General features: G+C 36.2%; 2 protein-coding genes across 17 annotated transcripts in view; one reads left to right on the top strand and one right to left on the bottom strand.

The window, feature by feature from the left end:
• LOC145505160 (uncharacterized) overlaps positions 1–846 on the bottom strand; it is a 38,472-nt gene extending 37,626 nt beyond the window's left edge. Inside the window, exon 1 of the mRNA XM_081486956.1 lies at positions 720–846. Coding sequence (XP_081343082.1) covers positions 720–846 — 127 coding nt within the window. The remainder of the gene's footprint in view (positions 1–719) is intronic.
• The window catches only part of RC3H1 (ring finger and CCCH-type domains 1), a 70,882-nt gene that overhangs the window by 28,434 nt on the left and 22,880 nt on the right, over positions 1–19,568 (top strand). For 10 of the 16 annotated variants that reach the window (XR_014054781.1, XM_081493685.1, XM_081493693.1 and 7 more), the window contains 6 exons: positions 5,112–5,482; positions 8,757–8,877; positions 9,609–9,848; positions 10,277–10,452; positions 11,536–11,736; positions 15,159–15,291. Coding sequence is in view for 15 of the 16 variants with exons in the window: in XM_081493685.1 (XP_081349811.1) it covers positions 5,252–5,482; positions 8,757–8,877; positions 9,609–9,848; positions 10,277–10,452; positions 11,536–11,736; positions 15,159–15,291 (1,102 nt within the window). In the remaining variant the exon portion in view is untranslated. The remainder of the gene's footprint in view (positions 1–5,111; positions 5,483–8,756; positions 8,878–9,608; positions 9,849–10,276; positions 10,453–11,535; positions 11,737–15,158; positions 15,292–19,568) is intronic. The other 6 variants (XM_081493689.1, XM_081493696.1, XM_081493695.1 and 3 more) reach the window with 1 other exon arrangement.

Here is a 19,568-nt window from a genome sequence, read left to right on the forward strand (position 1 = left end):
ATGTATCATTTAATACTTGTGTTTTCCTCACAAGGAATACTTGTGGTTTCCTTTGTGGGAGTTCTCACTATTTGATACTCCCTAGGGTTAGTTCCCGAAGAAGGCAATGGCAACCCACTCCAGTGTTCTTGCCTGGAGAATCCCAAGGACCGGGGAGCCTGGTAGGCTGCCGTCTATGGGGTCACACAGAGTCAGACACGACTGAAGCAACTTAGCAGCAGCAGCAGGGTTAGTTCCAGAGAAGGCAATGGCACCCCACTCCAGTACTCTTGTCTGGAAGATCCCATGGACAGAGGAGCCTGGTAGGCTGCAGTCCATGGGGTCACAAAGAGTCGGACACGACTGAGCGACTTCACTTTCACTTTTCACTTTCATGCACTGGAGGAGGAAATGGCAACCCACTCCAGTGTTCTTGCCTGGAGAATCCCAGGGATGGCGGAGCCTGGTGGGCTGCCGTCTGTGGGGTCTCACAGAGTCGGACACTACTGATGTGATTTAGCAGCAGCAGCAGCAGCAGCAGCAAGGTTAGTTCTCTGGTAGTCTAGGGTCTTGGAGTCAGTGCTCTCACTCCAAAAGCTCAAGGCTTGATCTTGGTGATATTGAGAAGAGCCTTTTGTTTCACTGGAGTGATGAGACCAAAACAGCGCAGTCGCCGTAGGTGGGGTGTGGCGCTGTCTTCCTGTTACTTTTTTTTTTTCATTTTTATTCCAGGTGCTCACCTGTTGCAATAATCTCTTTGGACACATCTAGAATTCCAACAACGTCACTTAATTCCTGTTTCTTTGTCCAGTTATAGCTCCTTTGTCTTCTCAGCCTCTCTTGCTTGTTATGATTAAAGTGTGTCATATTTACTCTTGATTGAAAGAATGTTTATTATATTCACAAAATCATATGTCCTTTGTGGTTTAGATGTGTTTTGTAGTTGAAGATGGTGTAAAAAACTGTCTTTGAGAAGCTTGAACAATGTTTTAAAAGATGACTTTGGAGAAAGATGTTTAAAGAATGAGGAAGTGGAAATTCTTCTTATATCTACTACAACTTAATGACAATTTGAGTCTTTAAAAAAGCTTTGGTTTATGATTTTACTGATTGAAATAGAATCGTCAAAGAGTGACTTACTATTCTTATTCATTAAATTTTCTACGCAGGGTCAAACTTTTAAAATACTGTTTTCTCTTAGTGTCTCAAACCCATCTTTTTGGTCAAAAGAATGCTTTTATTTTTAGTGAAGAGCTGGGTGCTGATTCTGAATGATAATTCTATCAACTTTGTTATGTCTCTAAGAGCTACTTTAGTGGAATGTATGAGGGGTTAGCAATTATATACTTCATTTTACTAGGTTAATACAGATGGAAATGATACATTTTATTATAAAAGTAATAAATTATACTAGTTCTTTGAAACATAAATTCTAGAGAAGTTCTTAAAGCAGTTTTTAATGAATTTTATAAAGAACTAATAAGTAATTTTGATGATTTTACTATCCAAATATGTATACTAAAAGATCAATTTATTAAAGAAAATGTTTTAATAGTTTTATAGTAATTCTTTATGTTCTAAATGTGGTTTATCTTCTCTTGTTTTCATTCTTTCAGTTTTTTTGTACTTATTTAAGTAAATTGTGATTGTATACATTTTGTAAGTTGCCCAACTGTGTAACTGCTGTTAAGTTTGTTAGATATTTTCTGTATCTTTTTCTTCTATCCATTTATCTTAATTGATACCAAGACTGTAGGATTTTTTCCCCCAACACAAATGACATCATATGTATTGGTCTGAAAGTTTTGCTTTAACTTAACATTTCTACATGCTTAATTCTCTTTTTAATTATTCTGCATGTTTTGAAAGTATAGGCATACCCTGTTCTAAAAAACAATGAAGTAGATCATTTCCTGCCTCTTCAGTGCCTTAACATTACGATTAGATACCACTGTTGTTGTTTAGTCACAAAGTCATGTTTGACTCTTTTGTGACTCCATGGACTATATAGCCTGCCAAGGCTCCTCTGTACATGGGATTTCCCAGGCAAGAATACTGGAGTGGGTTCCCATTTCTTTCTCTAGGAGATCTTCCTGACCCGGGAAAATCTCTTGCTTTTTAGGTGGATTCTTTACCATGAGCTACCGGTTATGAGTTAAAAGATCCTATAGTTTTTGGTTCCTTCTAATTCTTTAGTCTCACCTCATATCTTTTTGTCTTGCTCTCTGTTTTATTTTTTGTTTTGTTTCTGGCTTCCCTGTAGCTTTGATTTTTTTTCAAGCTTCCCAATTGTACTACATTGAATTTAGTCTCAGAATCTGTGATTATGCTTTTCCTTTACCTGTTATAAAATCTATACATGCATATTGGGCTTCCCTGGTGACTCAGACAGTAAAGAATCTGCCTGCAGTGCAGGAGACCCGGGTTCGATCCCTGGGTTGGGAAGATCCCCTGGAGAAGGAAATGGCAACCCACTCCAGTATTCTTGCCTGGAGAATCCCATGGACAGAGGAGCCTGGCGGGCTACAGTCCATGGGGTTACAAAAGAGCAGGACATGACTTAGCAACTAAACAATAACATCTGGGTTATTATTGCAGCTCGTTTTGTTTTTAGCTTATTCAGCCTTACTAAACCTCCATTTCTCATGGAATTGACAGTTGAACTCCACTGACCCTCCGATCAGTTGAAAATCTATGTTTAATTTATAGTTAGCTCTCCATATGTGTGGCTCCTCCTTGTCTGTGGTTCTGCACCCAAGGATTCAGCCAGTTGCAGGTTGTTGTGCTGTGCTTAGTCGCTCAGTCGTGTCCAACTCTTTGCGACCCCGTGGACAGTAGCCCACCAGGCTCCTCTGTCCATGGGATTCTCCAGGCAAGAATACTGGAGTGGGTTGCCATGCCCTCCTCCAAGGGATTTTCCCAACTCGGGTTGAACCCAGGTCTCCCACATTGCAGGCAGATTCTTTACCATCTGGGCCACCAGGGAAGCAGGTCATTGTAATACTACATTATTTACTGTTAAAAAAAAATCCACATACAAGTGGACCCTTGGTATTCAAACCTATGTTGTTTAAGGGTCAACTGTATCTGTAAAATGGGATAACAGTAGCTACCTACTTTTTATCATTTTGTTCTATGTAAAGCATTTAGTACATTTACAGTATGTGGCACATAACATACAAATAGTGAAAATTATAGTGATTGTGCAATAAAGCGTTTATGTTTTGTGCTCTTTTGGGTTTCTATAGTTTTATAGTGTTAACGGAATAAAGTGCCATGTTTTAACTTTGTTTCATGATTAGTTAACAAATGTTAAGTTCTCTACACAGCCATACTAGTAAAAAGGAAGGAACCATTTACTCTCTGAAGGTTTAACTTAAGATCAGATTCTTCTTAGGCATTAATTTAAGCTGCATGCTAATTTATAGAAAAGATTGGATGATACTTAATCAACTTCAGCAAACATTTCTAACTAATAACCAGTTCTTATTCTAAATATTATGTCTTTTAAGCACTTTTCTCCTTTATTTTGGAGCATTCTACAACCCCATGCAAATTGTAGCATTTGACTCTACAATTGAGTAATTAGGTACTTCATTTTCTTTTTTAGCATTTCATATGATGGTCTCTTTTTATTAAGTAATAAAGATTTAATATAAACATGCCTGTAGCTACTCATTCTATTTGCAGGTACATTTTATTTAAAATATTTATAATTAATTATAGAAATAAAAATGTAGGCATTTTCTTTACTCACTCTGTCCTGCTATTGCATGGGCCATTTGAACATATACACAGACAACTTTAATTTTAGATCTACATATGAAATTAACTTGTTAACTGTCTAGGTTCTTACATTTTTTTTCCCCTTTATCCATTTATTTGATAGCACAAAAATCCAGACAAAGCTCAGGTTACTCACAAGGCAGATACTACAGAGTTTCATTGTTTCCCTAATAATTCAGAGTCTGGCACACAGTACTAGTAGTGCTTAGTAAAATATTTGTTGAATGACTGGATAAAATTTTTTAGCATACTAATGGGAATTGTTCTCTCAATAACGGGCTTGCATTTAAGGTTGAATTGCTTCAGTAAAACCTGAATTAAATGTAATGCTTGGAAAATAAAATGTGTAGATAATTTACCTTTCTAATTAATTACAGCTTAGATGAGTTTTTCTTTTCTTCCATAAGCAGTTGCTAGGGAGCATAATCAAATCTTTAAGAACATGTAATACTGTGTTACTTTATTGTTCTGTTCATCAGTTGTCATTTTTAGAAACTACAGTTAAAGTAAGTATAGCAGGTATTGTTTAAGATATGTGCAAGAAGTTTCAGATTAGATTTTATATGTAAAGAAAATTTCTGTTAGACGCAGATGATAAGTTTTGTAACTTGATTTTTATCCCCTACCAAAAGGTAGTGGATAGACAGTAAAATTTGACTGTATGTATATATGTTCTGGTTAACTGTATTGTTCTATCATTCTTAAACTTGGGAATTTAAAAAATCTTTTGAAGTAAATCATGTTAACTATGTTATAACACAAAACACTATAGCAGCAAATATAAGCCATAACAGAGGCTTAAAGATCTTTACCAGTTTTAAAAAAAACTCTTTAAGATAAACGTTAAAATCCCCACAATCACTTTTTAATCTCATTACCCACACTGAATTTGATGAGAAAAATATTTTAGGGTAGTTTTTACTTTAGGCCAGTTTTTAAAAAACTCTTTATTAGGGTATAACATACACTGAAATGGATACATTGTTAAGTGTAGAGCTTCATGAATCTTCACAGATGAACAGATTGTGTGCAGATCAGAGTAGTCTTAGCTGTCTTAAGTCTAATTTTAAAATATAAAACAATCATAAACTTAGATAAATTGAGAGACTTAGATCTTGGATCCAACTTTGTTATTGTCACCTACAGCAAATTACTTTCTTTTTCTGAGGTCTGCACTCCATCTCTAAAATGAAGGGATGAGACTAGATGTTTTATTATGGCTCTGATTTTGTAAAAATGCAAAAAAGGTGGACTGTGTTGATATAAATGTGGTATAAAATGTTATAGGTAGTAGGGTGAGAATGTACAGTAAAGGAAGACAGTCATTTTCTTTCTTTGTTTTTCAGGTTATATTTCACACTATGTGCTGACTGTATTTACAGAAGATATTTAAAAAAAACAAAAAACTTTTTTCAAAGATTTTGATTCCAGTGGAATCTTTGCTTTAGATTTTGTGTGTGTGTGAGTAAATTGTAACTCCAGAACAATGCCTGTACAAGCTCCACAGTGGACGGATTTCCTCTCCTGCCCAATTTGCACTCAGACTTTTGACGAAACAATTAGAAAGCCCATCAGTTTGGGTTGTGGCCATACTGTCTGCAAGATGTGCCTGAACAAACTCCACCGCAAGGCTTGCCCATTTGACCAGACCACTATCAATACAGACATTGAACTCCTCCCAGTGAACTCAGCATTGCTGCAGCTAGTGGGTGCTCAGGTTAGTTGGGTAACTTATTACATTTTTAAATGTCTGTATATGTGTATTTTCCTCCTGAGAGAAACTGATTAAGATTGAGTAATATTGCCTTCTATTTAAATAGATAAAATTCTGTTCAGTACTGTTTAGATCCTTTATTTCAGTACCTTAGGTTTTGTTGTGGTAGTACAGTGTTTCTCAGTCATTGCACAGTAACATTCAATCTAGTGGTCAGATTTTCTCAACAGCCTTAGCTTTCAGATCACTAGAGAAACAATAGAGGTAAGTCACAAGGACTTCTTAATATTGAGGAAGATATTATTTGCTAAACAATTGCATTTTACTTAATAAGAAAAATGAAGCTGCTTTAGACAGTTTTACTTGGTAGATACTAACTGAAATGAAAGATACAGAAAGTAATGAAAACTATAGAACACTGCCTTTGGAACCTTTTGTCTAGAGTAGGAGCAAATGCTCCTTAAATACATAAAATATAAAAGTTAGTGATTCTGAGGGTGATACTCTGAAAGCTTTGTGTCAGTATTCTCAAGTTAGAGATGAGTGGTATCTTCAGAAGGTTTCACAAAGCCAAGGAAGGCAGGCTTTTCAGAGATAGATATGATTCACTTAAACAATCCCTCACTGATTTGCATAGTGTGAGTCTGAAGTGTCAAATGTTTACTGTGAATCATTTTCTGAATAAATATACTACAACTTGGACATTAATACTTTTATTAATATTAGTACCACTAATATTTGCTGGATCAGTCTATAAGTGGATAAAAAGTAAGGAAGGTGGATACTATGTACACTGGAGATAAAGAGAGCAGTTCTAGAACAGGTTATTCAAAAGGAAAACTTATTAGACTTCCCTGGGCGTCCAGTGGTTGGGATTCTGCACTTCATTGCTGAGGGCCCAGGTTCAACTCCTCATCAGGAAACTGAGATCTCACAGTTCAGTTCAGTTCAGTTGCTCAGTCGTGTCCGACTCTTTGCGACCCCATGAATCGCAGCACACCAGGCCTCCCTGTCCACCACCAACTCCCGGAGCTTACCCAAACTCATGTCCATCGAGTCAGCAATGCCATCCAGCCATCTCATCCTCTGTCGTCCCCTTCTCTCCTCCTGCCCCCAATGCTTCCCAGCATCAGGGTCTTTTCCAGTGAGTCAACTCTTTGCATGACGTGGCCAAAGTATTAGAGTTTCAGCTTCAACATCATTCCTTCCAATGAACACCTAGGACTGATTTCCTTTAGGATGGACTGGTTGGGTCTCCTTGCAGTCCAAAGGACTCTCAAGAGTCTTCTCCAACACCACAGTTGAAAAGCATCAATTCTTCGGCGCTCAGCTTTCTTCACAGTCCAACTCTCACATCCATACATGACTAATGGAAAAACCATAGCCTTGACTAGACAGACCTTTGTTGGCAAAGTAATGTCTCTCCTTTTTAATATGCTGTCTAGGTTGGTCATAACTTTCCTTCCAAGGAGTAAGCGTCTTTTAATTTCATGGCTGCAATCACCATCAGCAGTGATTTTGGAGCCCAAAAAAATAAAGTCTAACGCTGTTTCCGCTGTTTCCCCATCTATTTCCCATGGAGTGATGGGACCAGATGCCATGATCTTAGTTTTCTGAATGTTGAGCTTTAAGCCAACTTTTTCACTCTCCTCTTTCACTTTCATCAAGAGGCTTTTTAGTTCTTCTTCACTTGCTGCCATAAGGGTGGTGTCATCTGCATATCTGAGGTTATTGATATTTCTCCCAGCAATCTTGATTCCAGCTTGTACTTCCTCCAGCCCAGCGTTTCTCATGATGTACTCTGCATATAAGTTAAATAAGCAGGGTGACAATATACAGCCTTGACGTACTCCTTTTCCTATTTGGAACCAGTCTGTTGTTCCATGTCCAGTTCTAACTGTTGCTTCCTGACCTGCATACAGGTTTCTCAAGAAGCAGGTCAGGTGGTCTGGTATTCCCATCTCTTTCAGAATTTTCCAGTTTATTGTGAGAGTGAGCTGTTCTCTTACTCTCTTGACAGTGTTGTTTGAAGCACTACACTTCTGGTTTCGTTTTTGTTTTTTGGCTGCAGCTTGTGAGATCTCAGTAGTATGAGATCAGCTCACAGAATGGAAGAAAATAATTGTGAATCATGTATTTGAGAAGAAACATGTATCTAGAACATACAAAGAACTCTTTCAACTCCATTATAAAAAGAACATCATTTTTAAATGGATAGAGATCTGAACACCTCACCAAAGATATGCAGATGGCAAATGAGCAAATAAAAACTTGCTCAGCATTGTCTGTCATTAAAGAATTGCAAATTAAAATGACAGTCAGAGGTATAACTACTATGTATAAAATAAATAAGCTGCATAGATATATTTTACAATAAGGGAAAGATAGCCAACATTTTATAGCAAGTATAAACAAAATATAACCTTTAGAAATTGTGCAAACAGCAACGAGATACCACTACACATGAATTAAAATAGCTAAAATTCAAAACACAACGCAAAATAATGGTGAGGATATAAAGCAACAGAGACCCTTCATTTGTTACTGGTGGGAATGCAAAATGGTATATCTACTTTGGAAGTTATTATATGATTCTGTTTATATAAAATGTTGTAAATAGGCAAATCCAGAGAGACAGAAAATAGATTAATTTCTTCCTACGACTGGAGGAGGTTTGAGGAGAAATATGGCAGGCATGACTGTGGGGTTCTTTTAGGGGGCCATGAAAATGTTCTAAACTTTTGATGTTGCATAACTGTGAATATACTTAAAGTCATTGAATATATAACTTAAATGGGTCAATTATATGTTATGCAAATTATGTCTCAATAAAGCCGTTACAGAAATAAAACAAAAATTTTAAAATGCTGTAATTTTATATGTATGTATAGAAAAGATCTTTTGAAAGAATTCAGTAAATCTAATGGGTTTTGATAGTGTCAGTGATAGAGTGCAAATGTAAGTGTTAGTCGCCCAGTTGTGTCCAACTCTTTGCGACCCCATGGACTGTAGCTCATCAGGCTCCTTTGTCCATTGGATTCTCCAGGCAAGATATACTAAAGTGGGTTGCCATTCCTTCCTCCAGGGGATCTTCCCAACCCAGAGATTGAATCTGGGTCTCCCACACTACGCTACCACTCCTGGGTGAACTGCACTACAGGCAGCTTCTTTACCATCTGAGCCACCACAGAGAGTAGGAGTGCATAAAATATACTCAACAAAGCATTTGATCATAATTAATTAGTGAGCACTCAAACACCCTTTTTTTGACCTCTAGGTTCCTGAGCAGCAGCCCATTACTTTGTGTAGTGGGGTTGAAGATACAAAGCATTATGAGGAAGCCAAGAAATGTGTAGAAGAATTAGCACTGTACCTGAAACCACTCAGCAGTGCTAGAGGTAAATTGGATGAAATTATCCATGCTATTTAACCACATGTTCATCAAAGATGCTTTTGTGACCATAAAAATTGTCGACTGTGTTAACAAAATTCATTTATTTATTATAAGCCAAACCCACTGATGCTAAATAATATCATTATAAACCACATCAAATAAAGTAGTGAATTTAAAGTTTAGGTACTGTTTATTGGAAACATTTTTTGAATGGGTTGCAAAAGTAGGTATAAACATAGTAGTAGTTTCAGAAGGCCTCTTTGTATCATTTGACAACCCTGAAACTCTGAATTGTCTGCCTTCTATCCAGTTTTGTGTGGTGTGCTGTTGGGGATATAATACAATTGGAAGTTACCATTACTGTCTTGCCAATATGGCTTGTTTTCATTGAAAAGGTGAGCTTAACCACTATGAAATGTACCAAATCTGTTAGGAACTAAGATTTGAATTTTTAATTATTAATATTGATTAGCCTTTTTTATTATGATTAAAATGAATAATGATATATTTAATGTCATAGTGAGTATTCCATTTGCATGCAGTTAACAGCTTTGTATACTTTTAAACTACAAACGAGGCTTCATTTGTGTGATTTGTATTGTTTATTTTAAATATCCTGATAGAACCCAGAACTATTCCATATATCTGTAAGTCAATCAGCCCATTAGAGGAAGTTTTTCTGGACTCCAAAATTGCATTGGAAACCTAGAAATAACTCTTTCTTCTATTTTAAAGGAGTGGGTCTGAATAGTACTACTCAGAGTGTTCTGAGTCGCCCAATGCAGAGGAAGCTAGTGACGCTGGTCCACTGCCAACTAGTGGAAGAAGAAGGGAGGATTCGTGCCATGAGGGCAGCTCGATCTTTAGGTGAACGAACAGTTACAGAGCTCATTCTCCAACACCAGAATCCTCAGCAACTCTCTTCTAATCTTTGGGCAGCAGTCAGAGCTAGAGGCTGCCAGTTCCTCGGACCAGGTATATAATTAAAATTTGATATTTAAAGTATGGTGTAGGCACTATAGGTGATATAAAAAGGTCAGTTCTTTGCAGTATTCTGTTGTTATCAAGGAATGTTTCACTTGGTTTCCCATAATCATGGCTTGGGTAATTCCAAGTCAGTTTTTCAGTATACTTGGAACTTTTCTCTTAATGCCAAAAGTTTATTCATTTTGATAGAGATTTTCCTTAACTGTATTAACCTGCTTTCTTAAATAAAATATATGGAATGTAATACAAAATTGCCCCCATATGGTTCAGAAAGTGTAGCTGTGAAATTTGGTTGTTGTTGTGTTGCCCATTAATTAAGTGATACCTGTAGAAATGATTAAATATTGCCCTTCTAAGAAATGGATTTATCTTATATCTGTACATGAGAAATTTTGGGTTTTTTCAACTTTTCCTAGCAATGCAGGAGGAAGCCCTAAAGCTGGTTCTCCTGGCCTTAGAAGATGGTTCTGCTTTGTCTAGAAAAGTATTGGTTCTCTTTGTGGTGCAAAGATTGGAGCCACGGTTTCCTCAAGCCTCTAAAACTAGCATTGGGCATGTTGTCCAGCTCCTTTATAGAGCCTCCTGCTTCAAGGTATGGTAAATTTCAACTTAAAAGGAAACTTCCTTTCTCCAAACTTTAGTAGTAAAACTTGAGTTTAATAAAGTTGCCTGTACCTTTTCATAAAATTTTAGCAGATTATCTTTTAAAGAATGTAGATGATAGTCCAGTAGTTAAGACTTCTTCCAATACAGGGGGTGTGGGTTGGATCCCTGGTCAGGAAGATAAGATCCCACGGGCCAAAAAACCAAAACATAAAACAGAAGCAATATTGTAACAAATTCAACAAAGACTTTAAAAATAGTCCTCATGAAGAAAAGAAGAAAAAAAGAAAAAAAATCTTAAAACAATAAGAATGTAGTCACTTAGCTGTGTTTGACTCTTTGCAACCCTGTGTACTATAGCCTGCCAGGCTTCTCTGTCTATGGGATTCTCCAGGCAAGAATACTGGAGTGCGTTGCCATTCCCTTCTCCAGGGAGATGGTATCCTATTAAAGTTAGATCTTGTTGCGTTGAATTTTGTATATTAGATATTGAACAGCATAGATCAAATCAAGGCATATAGATTTTTGTATTTGAAGAGACTATAAAGCCATGTCAGTTTTCCATCAAGACTACAAACAATTGATCTAAAGAGAGAGTCATTAAAGCAGGAGTACGTTTTATATGGCTATTTGCTCATGATGTAATTCCACATATACAGCACTGGAGCTCCATTTGCCATTTTGGTTTTAGTATATGCAGTAACGCAGAACATAGTCCTTTGTATGCCAGATTGAATCAGCACTACTTCAAACACTGGTATCCAGTATGTTTCTCTTACTGTTCATTTTGTTTTCCTTCTTAAGGTTTCTTGCTTTTGACACAACACATAACAAGTACTTCCTGGGCCAGGGGAGTCTGTCTAAAAAATTGTTAATTGATAACAAGCTATAAGGAGGCCATCGCATCCCCTCATCTGACACTCAAACTAAAAAAGGCACAGTGTTTTTCAGAATAGTTGTATGAGAATTTTCTTCTTTTCAAAGTATTTTCATGTCTCTGTGTGGTCTTATAATATATAAACACAATTTGTTTCTTACTTGACTCATTGTGAGATTACATATGTCTTATTAGGTCACCAAACGTGATGAAGACTCTTCTTTGATGCAGCTGAAAGAAGAATTTAGAACCTATGAAGCTCTGCGGCGAGAACATGACTCCCAGATAGTGCAGATTGCTATGGAAGCAGGCTTACGAATTGCACCAGACCAGTGGTCCTCTTTGCTGTATGGGGACCAATCTCACAAATCTCATATGCAGTCCATTATTGACAAGGTAGACTCTTTTTTTGTTGCTTACTTCTTGGACTAATCATGGAGTTTGGTAATTCATTTATTTAATACATATGTATTAAAATGAATACTATATATCAGGCTCTTATAAATTATATTCTCTGTAGCTAAGTGTCATGTCATAACTAGTCACATCATATTACCAGTTTGTTCATATAAAGGTGTAATTGACATTGCTTATATAAGAATTGATTTAATTAATGTTTTAAGTTTTATCTAGTGCTGCCTTCCATCCCTTTGAGAGTCTCCCATCTCTATTTTCTCACTGCCTCTCTCCCTTTTATTTTTCTCTGAGGTTTGATCACTATATTCATTTAAATTTTCTAAATGCTTTTATCTTCTTCCTGGAGCACCTATTTAATGCCTGAAAGATGTGTACACTGAGGTTTCTTGTGACTCTCAGCCAGGAAAATTTCACATAATAAGTTACCAACCATTCTAAATTTGATCAGATTTTCAGTTTATTTCTACTTTTAATTGTTGCTTGTTATAATGAAAAGATCACTTAAGTACATATGAATTTTAGGTCAGACCCCTAAAATTTCTGACTCTGAAAGCTCTATTTAATTCTCTTAAAGCTATAGAGTAATATTTAAGCTGGTTTTGTTGTAATTCAACATGAAATTTGTGAAAGTGCTGTATTCAAAGTCTTTAAGTGCTATTTGTATATATTATGTTCAATAATTTTTTAAAAATTTCTACTATTTTCCTTAATTTTTGCTATTTTATCTTAAATCCTTATAATCATAGAAATGAGACTATATGTGAGAGTCCACCCTGTATTTAATTTAAAGAAATGTCAGTATAGCCTAAATAAAAAATATTTAACACTTATTGAGGGCTTACTGTGTGCCTGGTAGTTTTAATTGTGTATTTTTATTTTAATGTGTTAATACTTTGCTTAGAATGTTTTACTTTTTGGCCATACCACATGGCTTGTGGGATCTTGGTTCCCTGACCAGGGATTAAACCCTGGCCATGGTAGTGAAAGTGCCAAGTCCCAACCACTGGACCACCAGGGAACTCCCTGTCTGGTAGTTTTAAATAATTCATTTAATCTTCTCAACAGCCCTGTAATATTCCTTTTATACAGAAACAGAGGGAGGTTAAGTACATTTCTCCAGGGTCATATTGGTAACAAGTGATGGAGCTGGATTTGAACTTGGACATTCTGACTCAAGAATCCAGCTCTTAACCATTCAAACCTCTTTCCAGGCTATTCTCCCCACCCCACCTTTTTTTATTGTTGCTATTCCTAAAGATAAAATTCTTGAAATAAATAGTAGGTTGATGTCAAAGGAGAATTAGGAAATGTGTTTTATAACTGTGTGTTGCATAATTTTCAGTATATATTATTTGTTCTGTCCTGTAGATACCTTTACCAAAACTTTACCTCCCGCTCCTAGGTGTGAAATTATGTAATAGACTGATTATAACCTTAATCATGGTGTTTTAGAGGAGTTCCTTTCTACTTCTGAAGAGAAACTTGACTGACTTTTGTGAAAACTCTAATAGGAGATTATTAACCTTCTTATCTGAACTGGACTATATACCTAAATGTATACTCTGTAATAATTTGCTCACATCGTGAGCATTAATTTGAATTTAATGTCCTAAACTTTCATGCAACAAACTGGTAAATGAAGTTTGCAGTGTGACATCTTATTACTATATAGAGCAATAGAACTTCCTGTGATAATGAAAATGTTCTATATACATGCATTGTCCAATATAGTGATCACTAGCCATACCTGGCTTTAAACACTTGACATGTAACTTGTGTAACTGATAAACTAAAATTTTTGTATTACTTAAAGTTTTTAATAGTCTTACATAGCTAAGGGCTACTGTATTGGACGATGGAAATAGAGAACTTATTAAAAGTGACAAGAAAATCAATAACTGTGCTAAATTAATAAAGAAATATGAATTTAGAGTTCACAAAGAGGAAGTATATCTAATTGATGGGATAGAATGGGCCCCAGTAATAAATACACATCTAAAACAGTAACATGACAAATACTGTCTGTTAAACTATAAAGAAACAAATACTCTCATTCATTGCTGATGGTTTGTAAAGTGGGTTACAGATTTTTGGGGAATTAACTTGTCAGTGAAGCCTCAAATTTTTCCACTTTTAAATTGAAATATAGTTGATTTACAGAGTTCTATTACTTTCACATGCAGGATCTTAGTTCCTTGCAGCGGAAAAGGAGTCTTAACCACTGGACTACTGGGAAGTCCCTGAACCTCAAAATATTCATGTCCTTTACCAAAGTTACTATTTCCAGGAATTTATTTTAAAGGAATAATCCAAACTTTCAAAAAAGTTACAAACTCAAAAGTGTTATTTGCTAAATTATTTATAAAGGATAAAATAAGGGGATGGTTAAAGTAGTAAGTTTATTTAGAAAGATGCACATGTCATAGGCAGAATGCAGTCCGTTTCATGAGGTGAGAGCAGCCCTCTTCTATATTAATAAACCACAGAGCTAAATGTTTTCAAGTAAGACCCCTTAATTGTGAAAAATGGAGGTTAGTTGTATAGTCATATCTGACTCTGCACTCCCATGGACTGTAGCCTGCCCGGTTCCTCTGTCCATGGAATTCTCCAGGCAAGAATACTGGAGTAGGTTGCCATTTCCTTCTCCAGGGAATCTTCCCAACTCAGGAATCAAACTCGGGTCTCCTTCATTGCAGGCAGATTCTCTACCAACTGAGCCACTAGGGAAGCATCACCTAATCTTTTTCTTTTCTTTAATGGTCAAATGTATTGGCCTCCTTAGGAGAGTTAGGGCAAGTATGTGTGTCCATTAAGCCTTAGGAAAACATGCAACCTGATAGCTTCCAAGAATCCCAAACCAAATACAGAATTTTTCTGAACTGGAATGAACTCAAATTATGTAGTCCATGTAACAGATGAGTTCAGATCGAATCTGTAAATGTTGTATATGGCACCAAAGGTGCTATAACCTTTGGTCTATAACAGAACTTGAACTCAAACTCAGTTTGACTCCAGTTTCATTGCTTTTGTTGTATAACATTATCTCTAGACTGTATTTCCAAATTTCGATTATTTGAATGGATCCAGGAGGCAAACTAACATGGTGCTGTAAGAACCTGAGCTCTAAAGAGTATTTCCAAATTGAGGAGTTGAGAAAGATCTCACATACAAGGAGTGTAATGGCAGAGAGAAGAGAGTATACAATATACCAACTTGTGGATGCAGAGAAGCCCAAGGCTTCTTCAGGAAGCAAGTGATCCAGTTGGCCAAAGCATGGGATGTGAGCCAGGATAAAAATTAAATATAATTAATTGCGAAAATGATTGTGATCTTGTAAATAATATTTATTTTAAAAGGATTATCTGGTCTTTGGGGGAAGTTAATATTTATCTTTTTTTAAGTTGCAGACCCCAGCCTCTTTTGCACAAAGTGTTCAGGAACTAACAATTGCTCTCCAGCGGACTGGAGATCCAGCAAACTTGAATCGACTAAGACCCCATTTGGAGCTATTAGCAAACATTGACCCTAGTCCAGGTAAATCTAGGGGGAATTAATGGACTATCCTATATGTGCCTTAGTACTATTCAGTGATTCTTTTGTCTTTTGTTACATTTCTCTAGAATTTCCCAGAGTAGTAATTCTGAATTTTTTCTGTAAGTGGTTAAGTTTCTGGCCCCGATCTTGTCTGTCTCTTTATTACTTCAACTAATATTATTTAATACCTTTTACTGTTCTGTTCACTTCACCAGGAAAATAGATTCTTTCTGGGATCTTTTATGTTTCTTCCCTGTCTCATCACAAAATTGTGCTTTATTTTTACCATTTTCATCTTTTTTGACAAAACTCCAGTTTTTTCATTTTTTCTGTATAATATGTCCTTAGTTGCATTTTTTTGGTCCCATGTTTCCCTTCTCCACAATAATCTTGTTCCATCACATATCCTCTTTTGCATGTCTAATTTGTCAAGCCATTTTCTGTTCCTTCTCCTTAACTTGAAAATCAACCAGCCTTCATTTTTCACCTGATACTTAGATCTTGGGTGTGTTAGCTTATATGCTCCTGTCCTTGTGTTTATTCCTACTACTGAATTAAAAAGCTCTTAATATTCACTAGTAATTTCCTAGTTTCTAATTCCAAAGGCTTCTTAAACTACTTGTCTTCAGCATTTGGTAATGTTGTTGAGTACTTCCTTGATAAACTGTCTTGATACCTTATCTTTCGGTCCTAGGATTCTCTCCTGGCCTGTCTGAATGTAGTGCTGTCTTACTTTGTTCACTTTGTCTGCTCTTTCCTCTCTTGCCCCCTAAAGAGTAGGCTGCTTGTGTTCTTGGAATTTTGCTTTCTCTACACTCTCTGTGGAAGATGTTTGTTATTCATTCTCAGCATCAGGTATTATTCCTTCACAGATAATAGACTCCCAAAAACCTGTGTCACTATTATCTGTTCATCACTCCAGACCTACTTTCCCAAATGCTTTCTGAGATTCTACATCCTCTGCTCAGTGTTTCAAAGCAAACTCATCTTCAGTTGATACTTGCTCTTTCTCCTGTGTTCCCTTTCTCAATAAATGACCTGATTCTCTGAGGTATGTAAGCTTAAAACCTGAGTCTTTTGTCTTACCTCATATCTTTTCTTTCACTTGCTCTACACACCATTTCAAACAAGATTTTCTGTTCTTTCACAGTATCTCTCTATCCCAAAGATTAATGCTGCCTCAATGAGTGCCTCATTCCTTTTCCTGAAACTAAATGCCTTTCAGTCTCCTCTACTCTTTTGATTCTTCTGATCTAATCTGCTTACTGCTGCAAAATAAATCACATCTCTGATGTTATTTGACACTCAAACTTTTAATGATACCCATTGCCTGTAAAATAAGGCTTGGAACACTTGACCATGACATTTCAGAGTAGTAAATTTATTACCAAAATTGCTTAATCAAATCAGTTAAGATCTATTTTTATTTTTTTATTTTATTTTTTGGCCATGCTGCACAGCATTCAGGATCTTAGTTCCCTGACTAGAGAGTGAACCTGGGCCCCCTGCAGTGGAAGCCCAGAATCCTAACCACTGGACTGCCAGGGATTCTAAGATCTATTTTTAGAACACAGTGATTTTATTTTTTCCCACTGCTGTGCTTTGAACATTCTGAGCAATCAAAAGAGCACTTCATAAGCTCACTACTTCATCAATCACCAATCTGTCTACATCAGTCTGAGCCAATATACTCTACTCCTTCCTTGTGTGACAGTGGATAAACCATACTTCCAGCTAAGGCCACCCCCTTTCCTTATGTACTAATATCATCTTGTCAAGTATATCCTTCCAGTAGCCTCTGTTTCTTATGTCATCAGTTTTCCTTCTCTATAGAGTAGCTCTGTCAGCATACATTTTATCATTCTTTTCATCGGAACCCACTTTTGACATCATTTGCCATCTACCTACAACTCCAGTTCTATACTTTTTATAGCACTCTCTTGAACACACTCCAATCAGACATTTATCTCTACCACTCAATAGAAGTGGCTTTTGTCAAGATCACAAGTGACTTCCATGCAGCTAATTCCAAATATCAATTCTTGATTCCCTTTGTGTTTGACCTGTTAGCATTTAACATAGTTGTTTACTCTCTACTCCTTGTACCACTCTTTTCACTTCTAGGCCATTGTACTCTCCTAGTTTTCTTCTTACTACATTGAAACCTCCTTCTCAGCCTCTTTTGCTGATTTCTTCTTCTCTCCATAACCTCTAAACTTTTTTCTTTTTCCCCCCATATTTTCTAACCTATGAAGTGCTTCCAGAATTTAGTCCTTGTGTCTCTTCTCTTTTCTATTTATACGCATTCCCTAGATAATCTCATCTAGTCTCACAGCTTTAGATTTTGTTTGTATGACTCACAAACTTGCTATATTTCATCAGTACTGAGGCTCACATTTTTTCAGATTTTAGCATTTCTGAAATTGGGCTGCATTTGTATAATCAGTGACGTAATAATTAGCAATTTTTTAAAAATTTTGGTAGCACATAAAATAATGATACATATTACAGTTGATGGTGTTTTAAAATCTGTGTAATTTAGTATTTACCGCCTAGACTTTCTTCTTAAATTCTTATGTATATCTGCCTGCCTGTTATCTAATAGTTCTACTTGAATATCTAATAATTATAAGAGTAGTCTGTCTAAAAATGAGTTCCAGCCCATATCCTTCACCCACCCACCCATCATTCCTTTTAGTGTCAACTCCATTCTTCCATTTCCTCAGGCCAAATACCTTGGAGATATCATTAACTCATCATTCTCTCATAAAGTACATCTGATCTATGAGCATACCCTATAGGCCCTACCTTTAAAATCCATTCAGAATCCATCTACTTATCACCTCTCTACTACCTCCCTCTTTTATCTTCATGGATGATGGAATAGCCTCCTATTGTCTGTCTGGTTTTAACATAGGAGCCAGAGTGATTCTATTACCCCATTGCTCAAAAACTCCAGTGGTTTCCATCACTCAATACAAGCCAGTCTTTTCTATGACCTACCAGACCTCACATGATCTGGTCTTCCTTTACCTCTCTCCAACTTCTTTCACTCTTTTCCCACCTCATTCATTCCAGATTTCACCTCTATTAACATGTCAGGCATACTCCCATATTAGGGCCTTTGTACTTATTCTTCCCTCTTCTTGGAATGCTTTTCTCCCTATATATAGTAGTAGATCCACAAGGCACACTCAAACCCTACTTTTGAGTCTGTAATCAAAATGTAACCTTCTCAAGGAGGCCTTTACAGGAAACCTTGTCTAAAATTTTACACATACCTGTGCCACTCTCTTTCTTTGCTCTATTTATTCAACTCATCATTCTCTAGATAATTTGTGTTTTGATTACTTATCTTATTTATTGTCTGGCTTTTCTCCTTGAATAGAATAAGAGTTTTTGTTTTGATATCTACTGCTTCTCGAGCAACTAGAATAATACCTGAAACTTTGTAGGTATTCAGTAAAATACTTTGTGTATGACTGTTCTCTTTACTTTTCTCTGTGCCTTTACCCTTTTTTCCTGATGAAGTTCCATGTGTCTTTCAAAGCCTAGTTCAAATGCCATCGCCCAGAAGTTTTTCAGAGTGTTCCAACAGGAAGTCATTTATACATATGCATTCTTGCTTTATTTTGTATTTCTTTTAGAGAACATTTCATATTTAGCTTTGTAGTTAATTTTTTCTTTAGAAAATCACAGCACTTAGTAAATGATGATTGTGCATAGCACAGTTGCTTTATGTAATAGCTATTCTATTAAACTTTTTAAGCATTCTGTTTACCAATACTTGCCTTATACAAAATTTCAAAATAGACATTACAATTTGGCTTGACTATAGGCAATTCACAATTACATTTGATCCAAAGTGTGTTGGTCTGTACTATACTCTCATTTTTTAAGGTGCAAACATTTAGAAACTAAAACTTTTTACCTAAAAATGTCAAATTTCAGTTTTCCCTGGGAAACAGAAGTATATCTGGAAGTGTCATCCTTGCATCTTCACATAACAACAGTCAGCTGAAGTTGAGTAGTCACGGTAACCTTAGATGGGAGACATACTCTTCAACACAGTCCCTGTCATTCTTTTTTTAAAAATCACTTTATCTCTTTGAAATTTATTTTTTATTCTATTTCTCAGTGATTCTAATATGAGTTATTTTTTTTAATTGGAGAATAATTGCTTTACAATGTTGTATGAGTTTCTGCCATACAATAACATCAGTCAGCCATAAGTATACTTATATCCTCTCTGTCTTGAACCTCGTTCCTTCCTCCCA

The sequence above is a fragment of the Giraffa tippelskirchi genome, chromosome 5 (assembly GCF_054371585.1).
Source record: "Giraffa tippelskirchi isolate mGirTip1 chromosome 5, T2T-mGirTip1v1.2.pri, whole genome shotgun sequence".
NCBI classification, from domain to species: Eukaryota; Metazoa; Chordata; class Mammalia; order Artiodactyla; family Giraffidae; genus Giraffa; species Giraffa tippelskirchi.